This window comes from Arachis ipaensis, chromosome B3 (genome assembly GCF_059453495.1).
Source record: "Arachis ipaensis isolate K30076 ecotype BB chromosome B3, ASM5945349v1, whole genome shotgun sequence".
NCBI classification, from domain to species: domain Eukaryota; kingdom Viridiplantae; phylum Streptophyta; class Magnoliopsida; order Fabales; family Fabaceae; genus Arachis; species Arachis ipaensis.
The window spans coordinates 12,591,049-12,612,805 of record NC_142438.1 but is presented as its reverse complement, the minus strand read 5'-3'; the positions used below and the strand labels follow the sequence as shown (position 1 = coordinate 12,612,805).

Below are 21,757 nucleotides of genomic sequence, written 5' to 3'. Positions count from 1 at the left end.
ATACCGACTAGCTTCATGGTTATCATCATCCTCACTATCCTCTTTCTTTGAACCACCACCAACTTCATATTCCAAATCAACTTCATCACTATTGAACCCTTCCTCATCACTGAAATCACCTCCTGCTACCCCTTTTCCTTTATCAACCCGATTACCATCAGTCCCACCTCGTACTTCATCAAATCCACTCTCATCATCGTACTCCTATTCACTGTCAGTAAACACAACATCATCTGCACTGTCAACCTCATCACCAGATGGAATGAAATCCTCATCATCGCTATCCTTGTCACTGTTTGATTTGCCCTGCTCCTCAACATACTTATCTCCCTCATCAACCTTCTCCACATTGTCCATTTTCCCCTTCTGACCCAGTTCACCCTGAAATATCACCAACTGCTTCTCATTATGTACCTCTTCATCATTGCCCCTCTCCACCTCCTGATTATGTTCACTCTGGCCTCCAACATCAAGAAACCCTACTTCGAAAAAATCTTCAGCATCCTCAACCTTATGGACCACATAGAGCTCAATGTGACCACTATTCCCCGCTATTTTACACATCTCAATGGCATCTCTGTCTCCCTCAAATAACTTCAGATCCTTCTCTAACCATTTAGAACTTGGGTCCTTATACCAAAAACCTGCAATGTTTTCCTTTGTGTACCCAAACTGTCCTACCTCAACATATGCCTCAAAAACAGACCAGCAACCCATATCGATATCTTCGATCACTGTCCTTTCTCCACCTATATACTCCAATGTACCATTGTCATATCCAAATCTACCACCATGGTAGACACTCAGGTTAAAGGTTTCCATCACCTAAACCCTGCAAACAAAAGTCACACCCAAATCCCATTTGTAAACTAACGAATACCCATGAGTGATTATGTAGTCCAAGCTCAAAAAAACCGAACCAAATGCAGCACACATACCTGATTCGAGATGACTAACACGAGAATGAGCTCCTCTCCCAGTCTTTCCCACGCAATGCAAATGCAGTGACGCTACTACTTCAGGCGAGCTATCACTCTGTTAGGGTATCATTGAAGGTGAAGGATCAGTTTTCCTTGGGGTAACGTTACTCAGAGAAGGAACCTCTTTCGCGGGAATATAACCCCAACCGTCAATTGGGTCAGGGGCAAAATTGGAATTAAATTTTTTTAATGTACTTGAGGATGATTTTAAAGTGTTTCTGAACGTTCGAGATGATTTTAATAGCAAAAAAACGTCAGGGACGAATTTGATTTTATCCCCTTACCTTAGGGACGATTTTAGTACTTAACCCTTCAAATTATTATTTAATCATAATATTACCATTAAAAATGCTTACTTAATTAGAGGAGAATACAAATGGACTAATAAATAGTAAGAAAATATTTAAAAAAATAAATCATTAAAATCACTTCCTTTTATGATATGTTATATGTATATATAATCACATTTAACTGTCTGTAACACACATTTACCGTACAAATAGTTATCAAGTTAATCATCTTCAGCGTTACTATCAAGTAATATCAACTATCACACCTAAGTTCTCCTTTCAGTCAATTTGATTAGCTCCAAATCTTAATCTAATCAGAACTCTCTTGAATTGTATCATTTACATGGCATAACTTGTTCTTAAAGATTATCATATTCCTTGCTAACTAAATCGGATAAATAATAAACATGAAACTGATACATAATACTCTTTTGTCTTTGTATCTCCTTGATCTTATCCAGCTTATTAAGTAGTCTTCTTTTAAGGTCAACAGCCATATTCACATTGTTCGTAGCTGTTGTTACCAAGAAGTCCACACACCTCACACGTTCTCAGGCTCGATAAACGGGTGTGAGAACTTTGTTGTTTTTCATCAAAAGCAATTAGAAGGCACCACCAAAAGATGTTAAATGCTATCCTTCTAGATCTTTTGCTTCGCTACAGTGAAATCTCCTTCTCTCTTGTCGTAGCAGTAGCAGATAATCATCTGAGCATTAGCATTCAAGTGTCCTTTCTGGTTTTGTAGTTCTTGTGATTTTGGATTAAGCTAATGTCTCCTTTAGATTAAAGTATGTCTAGATCTAATTTAAAGCATTAAAATTGAAACTTATATGTTTTCGGAAGAATTATTCTTCCCTCTTTTGTTTTGGTATTAATCTTGCAAGATGCGATGCTTTTGGATATTTTGGATATAATTCTTCAACTGAGGAAAGAAGGCCCGTCATACCAAAAAGCCCCTTTTTCTTTATCCATACCAAAAAGGGCCCAATTACATTTGGCATCCGGCTAGTGTGACCACGTGCTTTGGTACAGAATCACGACCTATTAACAGATTTGCTTGTTCCCCAAGTCTGCCACCTTCGCGAAAACGTTGCAAGCTCTGGAACCTTCTAGACTCGTTTCTGGCACCTTCTAATCACTCCTACTCCTCCCCCTCAAATACCCCCGACTCTCCTATTCCACTCTCGCAGTTACACACTGGTTGTTCCTGACCTCAATTCCAAGCCATATTCTTCAATTCTCTCCAAATTACAGTTTCAGCTCTCACTTCGTTTCCAACTCCAATGGCGTCCTCTCTTGCAGTGAAGCGTTTCCTCTCCTCTCCCCTCATTTCCAAGTCTTTGCTTCGTCCAGCTGCTGCTTCCGCTTCCCGCTCCTTCAACACCAATGCCATGCGCAACTACGACGACTCCGCAGATGACCGCAACCTCGACGTCGACCGTCGCTCCGATCGCACTCTCCCTCGCACTCCTCGCCGCGACGATTTCCTCTCAGGTAGTTGTCTTCGCTCTTAAAATCCACACCAATTCATACCAGCATAACTCTGATTTTACAAAACTCGAACTCAATTAGATGAATTAGTCAAGAATTTTTAGTGAAGAGGTTCGATTTCTAAATCGTTTTTCTTTTTTTTTTTTTTTCAGATGTGTTCGATCCATTTTCTCCGACTAGGAGCTTGAGCCAGGTTCTGAATATGATGGATCAGTTCATGGAGAATCCGTTCCTCTCTGCTTCTCGTGGAGCGGGAGCTGGACTTCGTCGTGGTTGGGACGCGCGTGAGACGGAAGATGCACTGCTTCTGCGCGTGGACATGCCTGGTCTCGGAAAGGAGGATGTCAAAGTTTCCGTGGAGCAGAACACCCTGACCATAAGAGGTGAAGGTGGTAAAGAAGGCGAAGACGAAGAAAGCGCGCGTAGGTACACCGGGAGGATCGACTTACCTGATAGGCTTTTCAAGATTGACCAGATCAAAGCTGAGATGAAGAACGGCGTGCTTAAGGTCGTTGTGCCTAAGATGAAGGAGGAAGAGAGGAGTGACGTGTTCAGTGTCAAGGTTGATTAGGAAAACAGAGTTAAAAAAATGTAGCCGAATAAGTTTGTTAGTTGTTTTGGTTACTTGCAAATATGCACCTTCTCTTTTGGAGTTCCCTTTTTCTAACTGTTTCCCATGGTGTGCATGGGTTGTTATGGAGTTGTCTCTTTTTTGTAAAAATTTCAGTGTAACGGAGGAAGCCTTTATAAGGCTATGTTTTTGTTATGAATATCTTCTGATATAAATCTACGTATTTTGTATTCAAGCCATCATTTGATTTTAGGGTGATATAGTTTGTTGATGGTATTGTGATGCTTGGAGATTAATGTAACAATTATTAAGATTCATGAGTCTATAGCTGATGGCTTGTTTAGAGTAACAAAAATTGGGAGGAAATGATAAAAACCTGAATAGAAACACGGCCTGATTCGTGGAAATCTGGTGGAGGTGTGTGCTTTGTTTTTTTTTATTTATTTACTAATATGTGTGGGGTTTTCTGGTTTTTGTTTCAGCCCGCAGAGCAATAGGAAAAAGCAAAATGATGTGGTTGCTCTGAAATGTTGTGCTAGTCTTTCGTCTCGTTTAGGATTTAAGGTTTACAAAAATATAAATTAAGATTATAAATTGAAAAAGTTTTTATTAAAAATATAAAAAGATAAATTTTTAATATATTTATTTTATATTTATTCAATAATAAAATTTAAATTTTTTTATTAATAATAAATTTATCACATATTAACTAAATTCCTTCTAGAATATAAAATATACTCAATAACATGAAAAGATTTTCCCTTTTAAATATTAGTTTATATATGCTTACGTATATTACAATATGTTTTGCAACTTTGCACGTATAGATCATTCAAACTCACGAGCTTAGACTTCTCTCTGTATTATCCTACATTTAAAAAGATGTGTCAAACGATCATCCGGTAGATTTTTTGTTTTTAACTAGAGCAGCATTACACAAACAAGAAAGAAAAGAAAAGCAGAACTCTTTGTCTCAACATTTTGAAAAATTGCCTCTTCAAGCTCTCTACCTGGCTCTAACCACTCTGAGTAATTTACTTTACTAGTAATCCGTTTATCAACAATGGTATTAGCTTCTCTTAGTATTAAAAGCTAAAATTGACAACTCAATTTCTGCTCACCATGTCTTTAATTCTCAAAATTAGATACTCATCCTTCAGAGTCCAGCCAGTCATTCCTAACTCTTTGGGCAGCAAGAACGGCATTTTTCGAATTAGTCTCGCAAGTAATCAATTTGTCTCTTCAAATGACAACACTTGCCAACTGACCAAAGAAGCGGCAATCCTGAGCAATTCTTGATTCATCTCCTTTTATCATCCCCCACCACACACCCAAATCTAGCTATAACTCTCTTTCTGCATAAATACTAGTATCACAATTTGTCTTGGCCTTACCAAAAAGAATATTTTTTTCTAAATTATTCTAAAAATTTGAGCTTGTAGGAACCAGTACTTATGATCATCATGTATGCAATAATAGCAATAATAATATAACATGCTTGCCGAATAATACAAATAATTAGGCATGTTTCTTTTAAATACTTTTTATTGAATTTTTAACCAATAAATGATATTTTTTTATGTTTATTGTATTACACAAAAATAAGAGTGCATTATATCTTTTGTTCTTACTATTTGCTAAAATTTTAAAATTATTTTTAATGTTTAATTTGCATGCATTTTATATTTAATACTTTAAAAATGATTAATTTTTTTCTTTTATTTAAGTTATTAAATTTTATTTTCAAGCTCTCTTTTCATTATTCTCGATATTAGAATAGTAGTTGATATAAAATAAAGAGAAAATTAGGTCTTTGACGATACGAAAATCGAACTAATTAGTCTTTAAAGAAAAGAAAATTACTAATTAAGCCATCTACGACACCAAACAATAGACATATTATATCTTTTTATAATTTATCATGTAAAATTTAACAGCGATATTCATATGCATTATTAACTACAGTTACGTATTGTTGAGTTTGGTAACGTAAATCATCACATAAACAACAAATTTGATAGCAAAATTAGTTTCGATAGAGTTTGCAAAAAATAGAAAATAAGAGTTATATAAAAACTTAGAAGATAACAAATGCTTGTTTGTCTAAAATGGTATTGTTTTTATGTTCATACAGTAATAACACATTGGTAAACTACATTTCGTTTTGCATTATTTGTTGACAAAGGAAATTCATTAGTATTTATTTTTGCCCACTAATTAATCCGAGACCCAAATCCTCAGAAATTTAATTATTACTCTACTCTGTTTATATTTTATAATTATTAATAGTTAATCTCACTTTAATAATATGAATTTTTCTCCATCTCCAAAAAACCGTTCATCCTTCGGAAAAAAAAATAGTAAATCACCCAAAAAATATCTTTAAATTTTGCAATTATTAACAAAAGTATTTTTAATTTATTACCACGATAAGAAACCTTTAAAATATTTAAAAAAGTGCTAAAATTATCTTATGAAAAAAATTATCTCTATTAGTGCTAAATATTAAGAATGAATGCTAATACGAACAGAACACGATACGACATAAAATACGTGAATACACGAATTTAGAATACATATTTATAAAATATAAAGTATTTTTTTGATAAATTGTAATAATATTTTGGTATTTTATTGATATTAAATATTAATTAATTATTTAATTCTTTGTAATGTTTTTTAATTATATAAAATATTTAAAATATTTTTTGTTTTAATAATTAATAATATATATTATTTCTAGACTTATTTCAGTAATACCTGTTAAGAATAAGGCTGAACACGCTGACATATGATGGTATTTAGGTGTGTCCAAATATGTTTAAATTTTTTTTATTTTTTATTAAGACACGGTTGGACATAAAAAATATGTGTGTCAGATGAATTTCGTGTCTAAAATATGTTCGATATACAGATAACACAAATTAAAAAGTGTCTGTGATTCATAGGTGCTAAGAATTAATACATTTTGAATTTAAAGACTATTTAAAAGTTTGTTGTTAAGTAGCCAATAAGTAATAACTCAAATGACATAGTCTTCTCATACTCAATTAAGAGGTTGCGAATTCGAGTCTTTTATTTTTGGTAAAAAAAAAAGTTTGTTGTTAAGTAATAAATTGATGTACATATAAAATAAAATTTGAATTTTCGTAAGTAAATTAGGGATTTAACGAATCTGCCACCTTAAATTGGAGGTTTTTTTTTTTTTTGGGTTCGAGCCAACTCAAGTTAGTTAATTAGAGAGATAATTTAAAAGTATATTTTGTGGTGTATTCTTAAAAAAAAAAAAAAAACGTTGACCTAAACGGCGCTGAAACAATATGGATATGGGCTTTGATTACTTCTAGTCCACAATGACGGCGACAATACAAAATTTCAAATCACAGAAAACAATAAAAGATTTGGACCTTATACAACACCTTAACCAAAAAGAGTAACTAGGATTGAACTTAAAAAAAAAAAAAGATTGAGTGGAATGATACGTGGAATCCTAGTGTTCTAGGTGGTGTCAATAGCCACTAGTTTAGCCACGTCATCTCGCAAAAAAGACTCCACGTTGGAAGGTGGGGCCCATATTTTCCCTGAGCGGATATCCGCTTCACGTAAGGAATTATACCTAACGGATATTCGCATATACTTTCCTTTTTCTTTTTTTTTTTCTAAATTTTAGTCGGTCAGGGCTGCCATCACATGACCATTATACCCCTATTAGCTTTTGTTGATTTTGCAATGCATGCCGTACTTGGTTGATGTCTATTTACCAAAATATCCTCCATATATTGATGGCACCCCGCAGTATATGGGAAATTTTTTTTCCGCTTTTTATTTTCCCTTGAACCCCCAACTTTTATGCATCAAGTAGAGTTGTTCGGCAACTTGCACTATCTATAAAAAGTGGTAGTATGTGTTTAAACTTTAAAGTTGATTATATATCACTAATTAAATGAGAGTAGCTACTGAATTGGGGAAAAAATATTGGCATATTATGGGTGGAATCATCCCTTACACGTTTACTATGTTAATATACGTAAGGATAAGCATTGGAATTTTTGTCACGATAATATACTGGACACACTCACATACATATAAATGTACATAAAAACAGAAAAAAAGATATTTTATATATAAAAAATTTAGAAAATTAAGATAATGAGAATTTTTTTTTGTAACAAATTTATTTTTTAATTAATTAATTCTATTTAACTACAGTCTTATAAGTTTATAATAAAAAAAAAATATTTTATACACTATACGTAAAAATATAAATTCAGTATAAGAGTTAAATAAGAGAAAATAATAATATAAGAGTTATAAGAGAAAATAATAATATATTTTTGATAAGAGTAGAGTCAAAATAGTATACCGGTGCAAAAATAGTAAAAAATAGTATAGTTTTTTATAAGAAAAAATATATTTTTAAGTTTATGTATAAGAGAATATTTTTGGAAAGTAGATATTTTTATAAAAATATCTTTATATAAAAACAATATTATAAATTGTTAAATAATTTGATATATTTAATTAAATTATTTAAAAAATATTTTTTTATATGAATATATTTTATGGAAGTATCTACTATTTTTAGAATTATTTGATTATAATAATGCAAAACTTGTTTAATTAGTCGTAATCACCTTATCGAGTTAGTTGAGTTCAAGATCAATATATAGGCCCGTACTCCATTGTTTTTCTTGGACGTGTTTTTATCTAATTTATTCTATATCTTTTCATCATGTGAAGTATATATATATATATATATATATATATATATATATATATATATATATATATATATATATATATATATATAATTACGGGGTTACTAATTTAGGCCACATTTTTCTTTTTTGCCTACATTTTCATCTTGATTGGACCATCGTCGAACATGATGAAGCAAAGTGCTAACATTATATAGGTAAGGTGAGCTATATTCTTGTCGTTCTGTGCATGTCAGAATGTGTGATTTTATAATAACTATGGAAACAGCACAATTTAATTATGAGTTTGCTTAGAATGTTAGATGTGTGATCAATTTGACAATTTGATGAGAAAAAAGAAAAACATATTCAAATGATACGTATTATAAGTTTATCAAAACTAAAGAAAATACGAATAAAAATAATGCGTATTACTATATAATATTTAATTTAGATGGATCTAAATATTATGTATCAATGACATTAATTAAGAGGTATCTTATTGGTTTCCAGTATATGTGTGTAGATTTAGAAATAAAAGAGATTCTATTTGGTTTCTGTTTCTACTTTTTAAGATTTTAGTATTCAACTATTAAGTTTGCTATCATATTATAGTTTAATACATAGAATATTTATTTTCTTGTTATCTATGTAAAATTGATAGTTCTTTGATACTTGTAAATGTCGTTTGGCTTTCCTATAATTGAACAATGTTTTTTTCTGTAAAAAAAAATACATTAATTAAGAATACTATTATAAAAAATATTTGACTAAAAATTGTTTAAAAGATAAAATTTTATATTTAATATATTAAATATAAAATATATAATAAAAATATGAGAAAGATTATTAGTATATAATTTTTAAAATATTTTTATTATATATAATTTATAAATAAATATTTTTGATTTATTATTTTTAAGACATAACTTTAAAATTTTTAATTAAATTATAAATATCTTGTAATTTCAGTTAATCCTATTTTTATTTTATATATACTCTTAATAAATAAAAATAAATCAACAGATAAATTAGTATCCATTGATATACACTAACAATATTTTTAAAAGAATGCGTTTAAATTGACAAATGCAGTTGCAAATTTAAATTATAATAAAAATTCAGGTGTATAAATTAATTAATCATTAACTGCATTTGTCTAAATTTTCACCTTAAATTATTTGCAATGTGGAGCCACTTCGCTGAAAATAATTAATAACGTGAACAAGTTGCTTACACAAAGCCTAGAAGTTGCTTCGACAGTTCGACCTTAGCTTACAAATTTAGTATTAGGTTCCAATAATTCGTGTCAATTCAATTCCCAACGTTGCTGGCAAAACAAGAGTAAAGAACTACGTTAATTATTGGATTACAAAGACTATATAATATATTTGAATTGAATTCTGTGACCTCTTGAATTAAGGCCCGTCCCATTCTATATCTGTTTCGGATATAATATTATCTGTCTTATTTCAATATCATGAAAGCGTCATAGTGATTTGAAAGATCATGCCGATGCAAATTGTATCAAAAAAAGGGGACCATAAATTGCAGCGCAATTTCATCAATTTTAATGTATATTGATGTTTCATTTTCAGCCAACTATATAAAATATCGAAAATGGAGGATAAAAATATCGTTAAATATATACGATATCCATACATAATATATATATTGAATATTTAGAATTTTAGATGCTAAATAATGTCAAATCAGAATAAATAAATTAATATATTTCTTTTAAAAAATAGTCAAAATAATTTGTGGCTGCTATTATAATTAGAAAAAGTATATTATCTCTTAAATTATCATTATAATTATATATATAAGAATTTTTATTTTTACAAATATCACTGTACGTTAGTTAGTCATCCATCTAAAATTTGTGAATCTAAAATAATATATAACACACCTGATTAACTACAACAAAATTTTATCTCACTAAGTGAGATTGACTACATGATATATATGTTTTAACAAATTGATGGTGGTTTATCTAGTGGTCTGGGAGCGAAACCTACTCCTCTTTGCAGGTACCAGTTTTCTAAAAATGCATCAAAGTGTCTTCGATTAAACGGGTATTGAGATTAAAATAAAAAATGAAATTTGTAAATCAATAAAAGGAATAAAAAGATAAAATTTTCAAAGAGAAAACGTGCTGAAAATAAAAGAATTTGCATTGAAATTGAAAAAAAGCAGTAAAATGCCTTTGATTGGATCAAACGATTTTGACATAAAAATTTAAAGATGCAGAGAAGAATAAATTAAACAAAGAAGATAAAGAACACTCAGAAGATAAATTAACTTGAAATGTAAAGTTTACAAATGGATAAATTAAAAGAGTGAAAACATGGAAGGAATCTTACAGAAAAGTTAACTCGATTGCAGACTCAGAAATTTCCTAGGATATGAGTGTGCTTGAATGTTTTTATGAGTTCAAAATTTCAACCCTTATTCCCTAAGACTTCCTAGTATTTATAATCTACTTTAGGTAACTGACAATTAATTACAATTAATTACAAGATCACAGTCTTGAATGTAGTTTTCTTGGTAACCGTTCCCGCCGTTTGATTATGAACGTTTCCCATGATTTTCTCGCGTGATGGGGCCTTTAACTTCTCCACTACCATAACTGTTTGATCCACTTATTCGAATGTTTTGTTCGATTACCTATCTTGAATATCCTATTCGATTAGGCCTATTCGATTTAATAAATCAATCGTAATCGAATCCACATCGATTACCTCCAACCCCGCGCATGCACCTTTTCGAAAACTATCTCTACCTTTTTCCGAAACAATTTATCTTTATCGGAAATATTTTTCGATCAACAAATTGCCCCTTGGATTAATGTGTTTGCATTCGATAACACTATCAGAAGATGAAACACTTAATCCAAATTTAAAACTTGTAAATCAGTAATAATTACCATTTTTAACTCCCCATTAATACTAACCCACTCGACACGTCTCCTGAGACTTGCGCTTTCTCTCCCTACCACTTCATCTTCCTTGCGAAGTTACCTCTATTCGTATTCCTTCTACAGTAACGTCTACAGTAACACTTTAAATTCATCAATCTCACCCTTGTTCAAATCTTTCCGAACTCATTGCTCTCTGAATCCCTCTTGCATCAAACTTCCTTACAAAATCTCTAACTTTTCGTTTCCTTTCTCTTCATTCTACCATGGTCGCTTCTTCTTCTCATGCCGCTACCCAAGACAAAGGTAAAGGGCATGCAGAAGCACAGCCAGTTTCACCAGCCCTCTGTATACTAAATCAAGTCAATGATGAAGTCATTGACGATCCTCAACTGCAAATTAATGATACCAAAATCTTAATCCCCTTCACAGTAGGTGCAGACACTCATTGTTTCCTCGAATCGATTGAATCTCTAGAGAGGGCAAACAAAAAACCTCCTTTCTTCTCTAGTGCTAAAGGGGAAGATATGTTGATTAACCAAGCTTTTAACATCTCCCAGTTCATCGATAAAAAACCCTTCAGGAATAATCCAAAGATTAATCCTCGAGGATTCAATTTTACAGCCTGGTACCAACACCTTGAACCCACAAAGAATGCTGACTGGAGGGCTTTAGGAATACAGAAATTGCTAAGGCTCTCCCATTTCTCACTTACAACACTCCCTTGGATGATTGGAGCTGTGACTTGCTTTCGGAACAGAACAACCAACAACTTCCACCTCCTTGTGGAATGATCAGAATGTCCCTTTTGGACGTAACCGCTATTACAGGACTCCCAATAAATTTTACAGACTATATTCCTAACATGTAACCTGAGCGCCAATACAATGTTGCCTTAACCAATTCTTACAGTGATTTCATTGCTAATAACATGGGTGAAGAAGGAACTGACATTACAGATGATGAACATATAGTCTTTTTGTTCTATTGGCTGAACGCAATCCTTTTCTGCTCCTGAAGCGTCCAGATGTCGAAGCTTTTTCTTCCCTTGGCTGCTCTGCTTCATGAAGGAAAAGTTCTTAACTTGGCCAAACTTCTTCTAGGTCATGTTTTCGAAGAGCTTGGTCACTTCGTTCATTGTCTCTGAGACAACAGTATAATCAGTACAGGTGGCCCTCTTTGGCTTCTCCAACTATGGCTCAATGCCATTTTCAAAAAATTTATAACGAAGCCTCAAAGTGGTGGTACTGATAAATAACACATCGAAGGTTTTCGATTAGTTGATTACAAACCCAACTTCCCAAATACACAATCAGATGAGGACCGATTCTGGGCTATTTTTTCTCTCTTCCATTCCTGCAAAGATTTTGACAATGAGGATCTAGATTTCACCCCTTTTTTGCGTCGAAACCGTGGTCCTGCATGGCTCGATCGCTTGCTCTTCCCACATGATACAGAGGAAAGTGAACTAGCTAATCGAAGCTGGACAAATCTGCTAGCTGTTCAAGTAATTCCTATAGGGTTACCCCAGCACAAAAAAGAAAAGCTCAAGGTGATCCTATATGCTCCTCATTTTACAGCCAGACAATTGGGATTTTCACAGGCCATTCCAATCCCTTTTTCTCGAAACAACAAGCCATTTTGCCATGTTACTCTACCTTCTCAACATGACCTCGATTTCCTCCTCGCAACAAATCAACAACACAAGGACCATTTTAATTTCCTTGTTTACGACCGCAGTTCATATGTTACTAAGTCTTGTCTTGAATGGTGGACTGCCTATTATTCCAGATACAATCGTACTTTAAAGGCAATCCAGCAATCTGCCATTTGAACAAACCCTATTGCTGAGGGTTCTCCCAAGAAATCACAAAAAAGAAAAGCTGATACCACAACCTCTTCTCGACAGCCACAACACAAAAGTCGAAGGACTCCTACCAGAACTTCCAGAAAGGTAACCATTATCCACTTATTATTTTGCACATAACCATATACTCCGAACTAACACATTTTGAAAATCACATCTATATATTAACTCCTAATTCCTTACCAGTTACGATTGCAACCATCAAATGAGAGTTCTGATGGGAGTGAATAGAACATTCGGAACATCCTTGCTGCTTTTCCCCAATCAGAAGACACAGCTGACTCAGATCCTGGCTCTCAATTAGTTCAAAGATCAAGACTTATTCTGGTAACACAATCGTCTCTATATGTGTTTTATTTAAGTTGAAATAAATTTTAACTTATAATTGTGTACCTTTCATATTCAGCCTACCACTGCTGCACATTCAATTACATCTCCTGTGGCACCTGATCAGCCACCTCAACAACAACATCTTGATCCAGGACATTCCACGTCTCATGACAACAGATCTGTCGCAGCACTCTCCAATAGACACTCAGATACTTGAGTCGAACTCACCAAACAATTAGGCTGCAATTTCTGCTGAGAACCGAGTAGCTTCAAACTCCGATTATGTCTCTCGAGTTGTTGAAACAACAAATTCAGACTCATCTCGATCCAAAGTCATAGAAACTCCTCAAGGGTTCTCCAGCTCTCCTCAACAAGCTGGATTTCAAACTCCCTCTGGATCAGGATCTGGAAATTCAGGAGCTTCTACCACACCCACTAGTGCTACATTGGCTAACATGATTTCCATTTTAAATTGAGTTATTCAAGAAGACGAAGTGCTTGTTCCTGCTCCAACACTTCCTAGACCTACTTCATCCAGTCCTTTATTCGAGTTAGATGTTGACACTCGAGAGCAACTCCGGTTACTTGTCAAACTCTTGGATCATCCGCCTGCTACATGGATCAAGGATACCCTCCTCAACCAACTTTTATCTGATTTCTTGAATTCTACTTTTGAATTTCCAACTTCTACCCCGTATTCTGCCATAGTCCAATAAATCAAAGAGCTTGCCAAGAATAGTATAGCCTCTCAATATCAACTTCAAGAAATTGAAAATTAAGAGGCTAAAATCAAAACTGAAATAAACAGTTGTGCTTCTGCTCTTCAACCGAAAAAAGCTTCTCGTAAAGAATTTGACCTGAGGATCACCCATGTCATTTCTATTAAAGCTTTTTATGACAAGGAAGAAATGAGGCTTGAAGCAGAACTGGCCCAAATTAATGAAAAACTTGCCAAAGCATGTGAAAGGCGGGCTGAAATAGGCGTTCATCTGACTACTGCCCAGCAAGAACAACATCAGATCATTCAAGAAATTATTTCTAATGAGACCAAGCAAGAAAAATACGAGAAACAGTTTGAACAAGTCCAATTCGACAAGTTCAAGCAAATTGAAGCACTCTCCACTTTGGACAATAAAAGGGCAAAGCTGCGTTCAGACTTGGCAAAACTCCTGACACCTTGAATTTCTTTCTTTTAGACTTTATTTCTGTAATGGTTTTTATTTCTCTAGACTTATGCATGTTTTAATTTTAATTTTATCCAACAGTAATATCGCTTCAAGTATTTTTCTTTGATTGAGTTAATTATTTTTTCTGACTCGATATCCTTAATTTGATAAGCTTTTTCAGAATATGTCCCTATCACTTGAAAAGGGTCTTCCCAAGCGTGGGACCATTTGCCAAGAAATTTCGATTTCTTTTCCATTGGCAAAATAACTTTCAAAACCAACTCGCCTATACCAAAATATTTTTCCTTGATTTGACGATTATAACTTCGAGCAATACTTTCTTTTTGTCGAATTATATTTTCAAGTGCCAATATTCGCTCTGAATCTAATTCATTCAATTCATCAAACATCGCATTCCAATAATCATCAATTGGCAAACTACTTTTCTTTGACACCCTCAAAGTATTTAAATTTATTTCTAATGGCAACAACACATATGGCCATAAACTAATTTATAGGGTGAAGTACCTGTCGAACCTCTTGGTGAATTTCGATAAGCCCATAATACCTAGCTTAAAGTCTCATGCCATGTTCGAAGCTTATTTCCGATATGATTTTTTATCAAACTTATCAGTATCTTATTTGCTACCTCTACTTGCCCATTAGCCTGCGCATAATAAGGAGTTGAAGTAACCATATTGATACTCCTCGAGGCTGCAAAATTTTTAATTCACTGACCAGTAAACATAGTTCCTTGATCAATACTTAATGTTTGAGGAATCCCAAATCGATGGATAATATGTTCCTCGATAAAGTCTATTATTTCACCTTGACCAACTTCTATTAGGGGAACTACTTCAACCCATTTTGTGAAATAATCAATTGCTACTAAGATAAACTTGTGTTGTTTTGATGAAGGAGGATGAATCAATCCAATCAAATCTAAAGCCCAACCTCTAAACGGCCATGGTTTTATTATCGAATGCAACTCAGACGCTGGAATCTGCTGTATCGAACCATGTTTCTGACATTCTTGACATGCCTTTGCATAATCGATACAATCTTTTATCATAGATGGCCAATACACATGATTGCGATATAACACCCATTTCATCTTCTTTCCTGCCTGATGAGCACCACATATCCCATTGTGGACTTCACCCAAAGCAATACTCTGATCATCTAAGCTTAAACATCTCGATAAACTCCCATCGATCCCTTTCTTATACAACTCATCAGCCATCAAGACAAAATTTATTACTTTCAACTTTATCTTTCTATCGACTGGAATACTGGGATCTTTTAAGTATTGAGCAATAGGCTTTCTCCAATCAGTACTTTCCCATTCATCTACACACAAAACTTCTCTTTCATTTGCAGGCACTAAAATTTGATGAGCACCAGCCAATTTCTTGAGAGTTTCTAGACCAATCCTAGATCTCGAAGCGATTTGGGCTAATTCATTAGCAATTTCATTATGAACTCTGGGAATGTGAACCAAAGAAACTTTTCGAAAAGAAGTTAACAACTCCCAAGCAGTTATTAAGTATTTCTGTAACGTCTCATTATTACACTTAAACTCCTTTGATAACTGCTTTAATACCAATTGAGAATCCCCTAATATTTGAACCTCCAAAGCTCCATTACCAATTAATATTTCGAGACCCAAAATCAAAGCTTCATACTCTGCCATATTATTCGAACAGGGATATTTTAATTCGAACAAGAATTCTGATGGAATACCCTCTGGTGAGATAATAAGAATTCCATCCCCTGCGCCGTCTTTATGCTTTGATCCATCAAAATATAACTTCCAATAATCAACTTCTACATCGATTATATTTACTCCCTGGTCATTCAGATCTTTCAAATTATCCACAAGAAAATCTGCAATGACCTGTCCTTTTACAGCCTTGGCTAGGACATATTACAAATCAAACTCTGTTAATGCTAACATCCATTTCCCTAAATGCCCTCGTAGCATTGGAAAACTTAACATATATTTAACGAGATCAGTTTGCGCTACAATTTTTACCGATTTAGCCACCATATAACACTTTAAATTCATACAGGTATAATATAGAGACAAACACAATTTCTCTATCGGGGAATACCTTGTTTCGATATCAGTTAAAACTCGACTAAGATAATAAACGGCCCGCTCATGCTCGTTTTCATCGTCCTGGGCTAACATACACCCAATTGTGTGTTCCAATGCTGTGATGTATAATTTTAAGGGCTCATGTGGACGAACATTCGCCATAATCGGAGCTTTAGACAAATAAGCCTTAATCGAATCGAACACTGACTGATGTTCAGTCGTCCATTCGAACTGGAAATCATTCTTTAGTTTTACCAAAAGCGCAAACACTTGAGTTCGATCGGAAATATTCGAAATGAACCTCCGAATGTAATTTACCTTGCCTAAAAAAGACTGCACTTTTTTCTTCGATTTGGGTGCGGATAGTGCTAAAATTGCGTCCACTTTATTTTTATCAATCGCAATCCCCTTTTTATGAACAACAAAACCCAAAAGATTTCCGGCTGACATACCAAAAGCACATTTTAAAGGATTCATTTTTAATCCCTTCTTCCTCATGGTAACGAACGCCTTTCTTAAATGGTCAATGTGCTGATTTACTGAAATCGATTTAACCATAACGTTATCGATATACACCTCCATAAAATTTCCAATAAACTCATGGAAAATAGCATTCATCGCCCGTTGATAAGTTGCCCCATCATTCTTCAAACCAAAAGGCATAACTACCCATTCATACGTGCCCAATGCCCCAGGACAACGAAAAACAGTTTTGAACACGTCATCTTCTGCAATGAAGATTTGGTTATATCCTGAATAACCGTCCATAAAACTAAGAAGTTCGTTTCCCGCTGCAGAATTGATTAACATATTTGCAATAGGCATAAAATATTCATCTTTTGGAGTAGCATTATTTAAATCTCAAAAATCAATGCATATTCTTAACTTCCTATTTTTCTTCATTACAGGAACAATATTTGAAATGCACTCAACATAACGTCCAGTTCGAATAAATTTTCACTTTAATCAAGCGTTCTATTTCTTCTTTAATTTTCTCATTGATTTCTGGAGCGAAACGTCTTGGAGTTTGGTTTACAAGTCGATCATTTGGTTTTAATGCTAATCAATATTCCACAAGTGAACGATCGAGACCAGGCATCTCATGATAATCCCAAGCAAAACAATCCTTAAACTCATGTAAAAGATTAAAGAGTTCAGTTCGAAAAGGATCAACAAGACTTTTACAAATATATGTAATTCGAACATCATCAATAGTCCCCAGATTAATTTTCTCTAAGAAATCTTAAGATTCAAACCCTTTGTAATAATCATCATCTTTTATTGAGTATTTCTCAAAACCCAATGGTTCTAAATCATAGATACAATCAAAAGTGAAATCAATAGAGTCATCAGAAATAGAAGAAACTTGATCATTTAATAAATTAACATTACTTTGATTTTCTACACAATGAGCCTCTACTATTAAATCGTAAGTCCGGCTTGCATCATTACTTTCATTACAAGAAGTAGAAAAATTATAACTAAATTCGACTGAAGACATCGAATCAACATTATCATAACTAGCAAGACTACTAACCCTATGTGATACAACTTCATCAGAAGAATCATCTTTATTTTCTACAGAATGAAAATTACTTAAATAATTACGTAATGTTACCAGGTAATTAGAAACTTCCTCAACCTGGTCCATAGAACAGTCTTCCCAAGATCTTCAAGAGAGACAATCCCAACCAGTTGGCTCAAAACCCAACTCTGGGTAACGTAACTTCACTGAGAGGCCTTCCGATGACAAGTAGCACCCTTCACAATTATAAGGATTCAGTGCTCGATCAACATTCAAAGGCTTTAACTTACGATTATACATCCTAAAATCGGCATGCAGCTGTTCGACATATAAATTCGAATCTGCCTTGACGATTTTAGGTTTACCATCCTTAGTCCACAGAAGGACACTCTGATGTATAGTAGAAGGTATAGCCCCTACACCATGAATCCAGTCTCGCCCCCAACAAAGAATTATAACTTGCCTTTGATGGAACCACTACAAACACGGTATGTCTCTCCGATGATTCGACCTTCACAGTCAGAGTAACCAGTCCTTTTGCTGGTGTAGAAGTCCCACTAAAGTCCGTCACAGCAATATTTGTGGGAACTAAATCATCAGGATGTTTTTCCACTTTCCTTAACATCCTCTCAGGCAGAAGACTTATTGCTGCCCCACTATCAATCAGGACTTTGTTTATCTTGAACCCATTCAAAATGGTAGTAATATGAAGTGGACGGAGATGAGACATTTGTTTTTCAGTGGGCCGAAGGAAATACCCCGGTTCATCCTCAATTCGAATGAAGGAAAAAGCTTCCTCATCCCTCATGTCATAATCTTCCTCTAGGCCGCCTTCATACTCACCCGGATACTCTGTTGAAATGATCGAAATTGTTCCAATCATGTCATCATCCCCTTCGTGAAAATACTCTTCATCAACATCAACCTCTTTGTTTTTATCGACTCATGAGGATTGGGTTACTGCCTTGCCTTTTTCCATCTTTGCAGGTGATAGAATCCCTTTTGGATAAGTCTCTCCATCAGAGGGAAAGACGATCCGAGAATGCACAGAAGGCGTTGCCCACTTGCTTACTTCTTTGCTCACTTCCGACTGAGGTCTTTTACTTTGATTGAAATTTCTCCTTCCCCCTCTGCCTCTGGGATACCCTCTAGCCCGACCACGATAATAAGGGTATTGATTTCGAGGAGGTCCCCGATGTCCCCATTGTGGATTGCGTCGATACAGATTAGGGATGGCAATTTCCCCCGGCGGGGCGGGTATCCGCGGGGAATTACCCGCTGGGGGACAAATTTGGGGATCATTTTTTCCCCGCGGGGACGGGAGACGGGTATCCGTTTAATAAACGGGGTGGGGCGGGGAGAGAGGTACCCGCCCCGTGATACCCGTATAATATCTGTATAGATAAAATTATATAAATATCCTTATATATATATATGATGGAAACCTAAAAACCTAATTCACGCCTCTCTATCTCACTCCCTCACTCCCTCATCAGATCGCTCTCACTCTCTCAGATCTCACCCTCTTCCTCTTCCCTCCTCCCTTGCCGGTGTCGCTCTGTGCTTGGTTCTCACAGCGTTGGCGCTGCCTACACCCGTGTCGCCTCTACTCCGCAAAGACAAAACTGCTCCAGCCATGCCTCTGCCATCATCATCTTCTTCAGATCTGTCATCACCAGCCATGCCTCTGCGTCTAGAGGAGAGGAGAGTCGTCTTCACGCTGCGCGCCTGAGGAGAACCGTCGCAATTTTCATCACCGTCCAGAGGAGAGTTGTCTTCATTGTTGCCGTCATAGGAGCGAGATCTGCCTTCGTCCTCGTCCAGAGAAGATCGTCCTTCATCGTCGTCAGAGGAGAGCCGCTGCTGCTCACCTTCCTCCTCTCACTGCGCCGCTCACTGCTTCCTGGTCGAAGCTTCGCCTCTGGTCCGCCTCTGCTTTGCCGTTTTAATGTATATTTTGATTTTAATTGATGGAATTCCTTTGGTTTGAATTCTGTTAGTGTGAAATTGGATTTAGGATTAGGGTTTGAATTTTGTTAATTGGTAAATTTGGATTTAGAGATTGATTTTGCTGCTATGAAATTGAATTTAGGGTTTGGAGTTTGAACTCTTACTGGAAAATTGGGAAATTGGATTACAGTACTGCGTTTGGGTTTAAACTATGTATCTTTTATTTTTCTTTTGCTGTTTTTTATATGTTTTTGATTTTTTTTTAAAAATCTGTGGATATCCGTGGAGACCCCGATCCCCGGCGGATACGGAGTCCCCGTTACCCGTCGCAGGGACGGGGCGGGGACGGGAACGGATTATGGGTGGCGGGGGCGGGGGACGGGGGGCATGTCCCCGCCCCCATGGGGACCCGTTGCCATCCCTAATACAGATGGTCCTGTCTCTGGAACTCCTGACAGTTTCGAATCCGTTGAACACCTATTTCCTGGGATCGGTTTAATGGTGTAGTCATACTTGGCTGAGGGGTTTTAGAACTCTGACCCTTTATGCGCCGTATCGGTTGTCTTTGGCGCGCCTGCTCCTCTTTATGAGCCAATTCTTTCTTCATTCCCTCCTTCTCATAGGTTGTTGCTACTTCAGCGTCAAAAACAGCATTACACTGCGGACACAGAGATATGTCCCGGTCTTTAATCTTTTGTTGAACCAGAAAATCCAACAAACCATCCCCTGCTCTGGGATACACGAATCTCACTTGCGACTCAAAATCATCCAGAGCCACATCAAAATCATAGGACATGCCAACCATGTTCACTCCAAAGCATGGCTCGACAAAGCTGGCATCAGCATCGAAGGGATCAACATCAACCTTCATTTCTTTCTTGCCATCATCGGATTAAAATTGTCCTTCCATTATTGCCTCCTGAATTAAGTCCTTTAAATGAACACAATTGTTAGTCGAATGACTTGTTGCTTGGTGAAACTTACAATAAGATTTCCCTTTTAAATCTTTCACCGAAAGTAAGGTTCTACCCTCAGGCAGAATTAATTGTTTATCTTTAAGCAACACATCAAAAATCTGATCAGATTTCGAAATATCAAAACTATATTTCTTTCCACTTTTTAGTTTTGAATCATTTGACTTTTCATTATTCGAAAGCTTTTCAAGTAAAGAACAAACATATGGAGGGCCTTTCTTAAGTTCGACCAAATCTACTTCTGTTTCGAAATCTAATTCTTCTTCTAAAGACTCCATGGTCACATAGGCAACTTTTTCTTTTCGAGTAAAATGTTTACTCTTTGACCTTTGTTCACTCCTATACTTCTCTTTCTCTTTTTATTCAATTTTTGGTACTTCATAGTCAATTTAAGATTTTCATATTAGATGTCATTAGAATTATCAATTTTCAATTTAAATGAAATTTGTATTTTTTTCTTAGAAATCGACTCGAAAGAATATTATTTATTTTTTATATTAGTTTTATTTTTTTTATAACAACTGCATTAATTGAAAGAACTTTTACTATGAATCTCAATAAAAATTAGTTTCTAATTGTATGAGAAATAAATTTCTAAATAAGTATTTACTTGTATATATATAAGAATAATACTACACATCCAAGTCTTTTTATAAACTAAGTCTAACCAAGTTAAACAACAAGACTTAAAATAATACTAATCATAACTGATTTTTGTTATCTTAGACTAACTTAGTTGGACTTGGTTAACAAAAAAATATAAATGTATTACATCATTCTATATAAAAAGAGATATTTCAATTGTTATTATTAAGAAAAAGATTACTTAATTTGTTTAAAATATAAAACTTAAATTAAAAAAATTAAATAATAAAATTTTAAATTACATGTTATT

The 21,757-nt window shown here is 34.7% G+C and overlaps 1 protein-coding gene across 2 annotated transcripts; it reads left to right on the top strand.

Annotated features, from left to right (window-relative positions):
* Window positions 1-1,897: 1,897 nt before the first annotated feature.
* On the top strand, window positions 1,898-3,567 carry LOC107629638 (HSP20-like chaperones superfamily protein). Of its 2 annotated transcripts, none has more exons than XM_088508195.1 (2): window positions 1,898-2,764; window positions 2,914-3,567. In XM_088508195.1, exons 1-2 carry the CDS (start codon window positions 2,554-2,556, stop codon window positions 3,330-3,332), a joined length of 630 nt encoding a protein of 209 aa, XP_088364321.1. In that variant the 5' UTR covers window positions 1,898-2,553; the 3' UTR covers window positions 3,333-3,567. The 2 variants fall into 2 exon arrangements, with proteins under 2 accessions (XP_088364321.1, XP_088364320.1); XM_088508194.1 differs by having other exon boundaries at window positions 2,429-2,767.
* The last annotated feature ends 18,190 nt before the right edge of the window (window positions 3,568-21,757 follow it).

Excerpts from the sequence above, each read along its gene's own strand:
- LOC107629638 (XM_088508194.1), top strand. The coding sequence starts at position 2,554 with ATGGCGTCCTCTCTTGCAGTGAAGCGTTTCCTCTCCTCTCCCCTCATT. Across the intron at positions 2,768-2,913 it reads CGACGATTTCCTCTCAGGTA|ATGTGTTCGATCCATTTTCT; the intron begins GTTGTCTTCGCT and ends TTTTTTTTTCAG.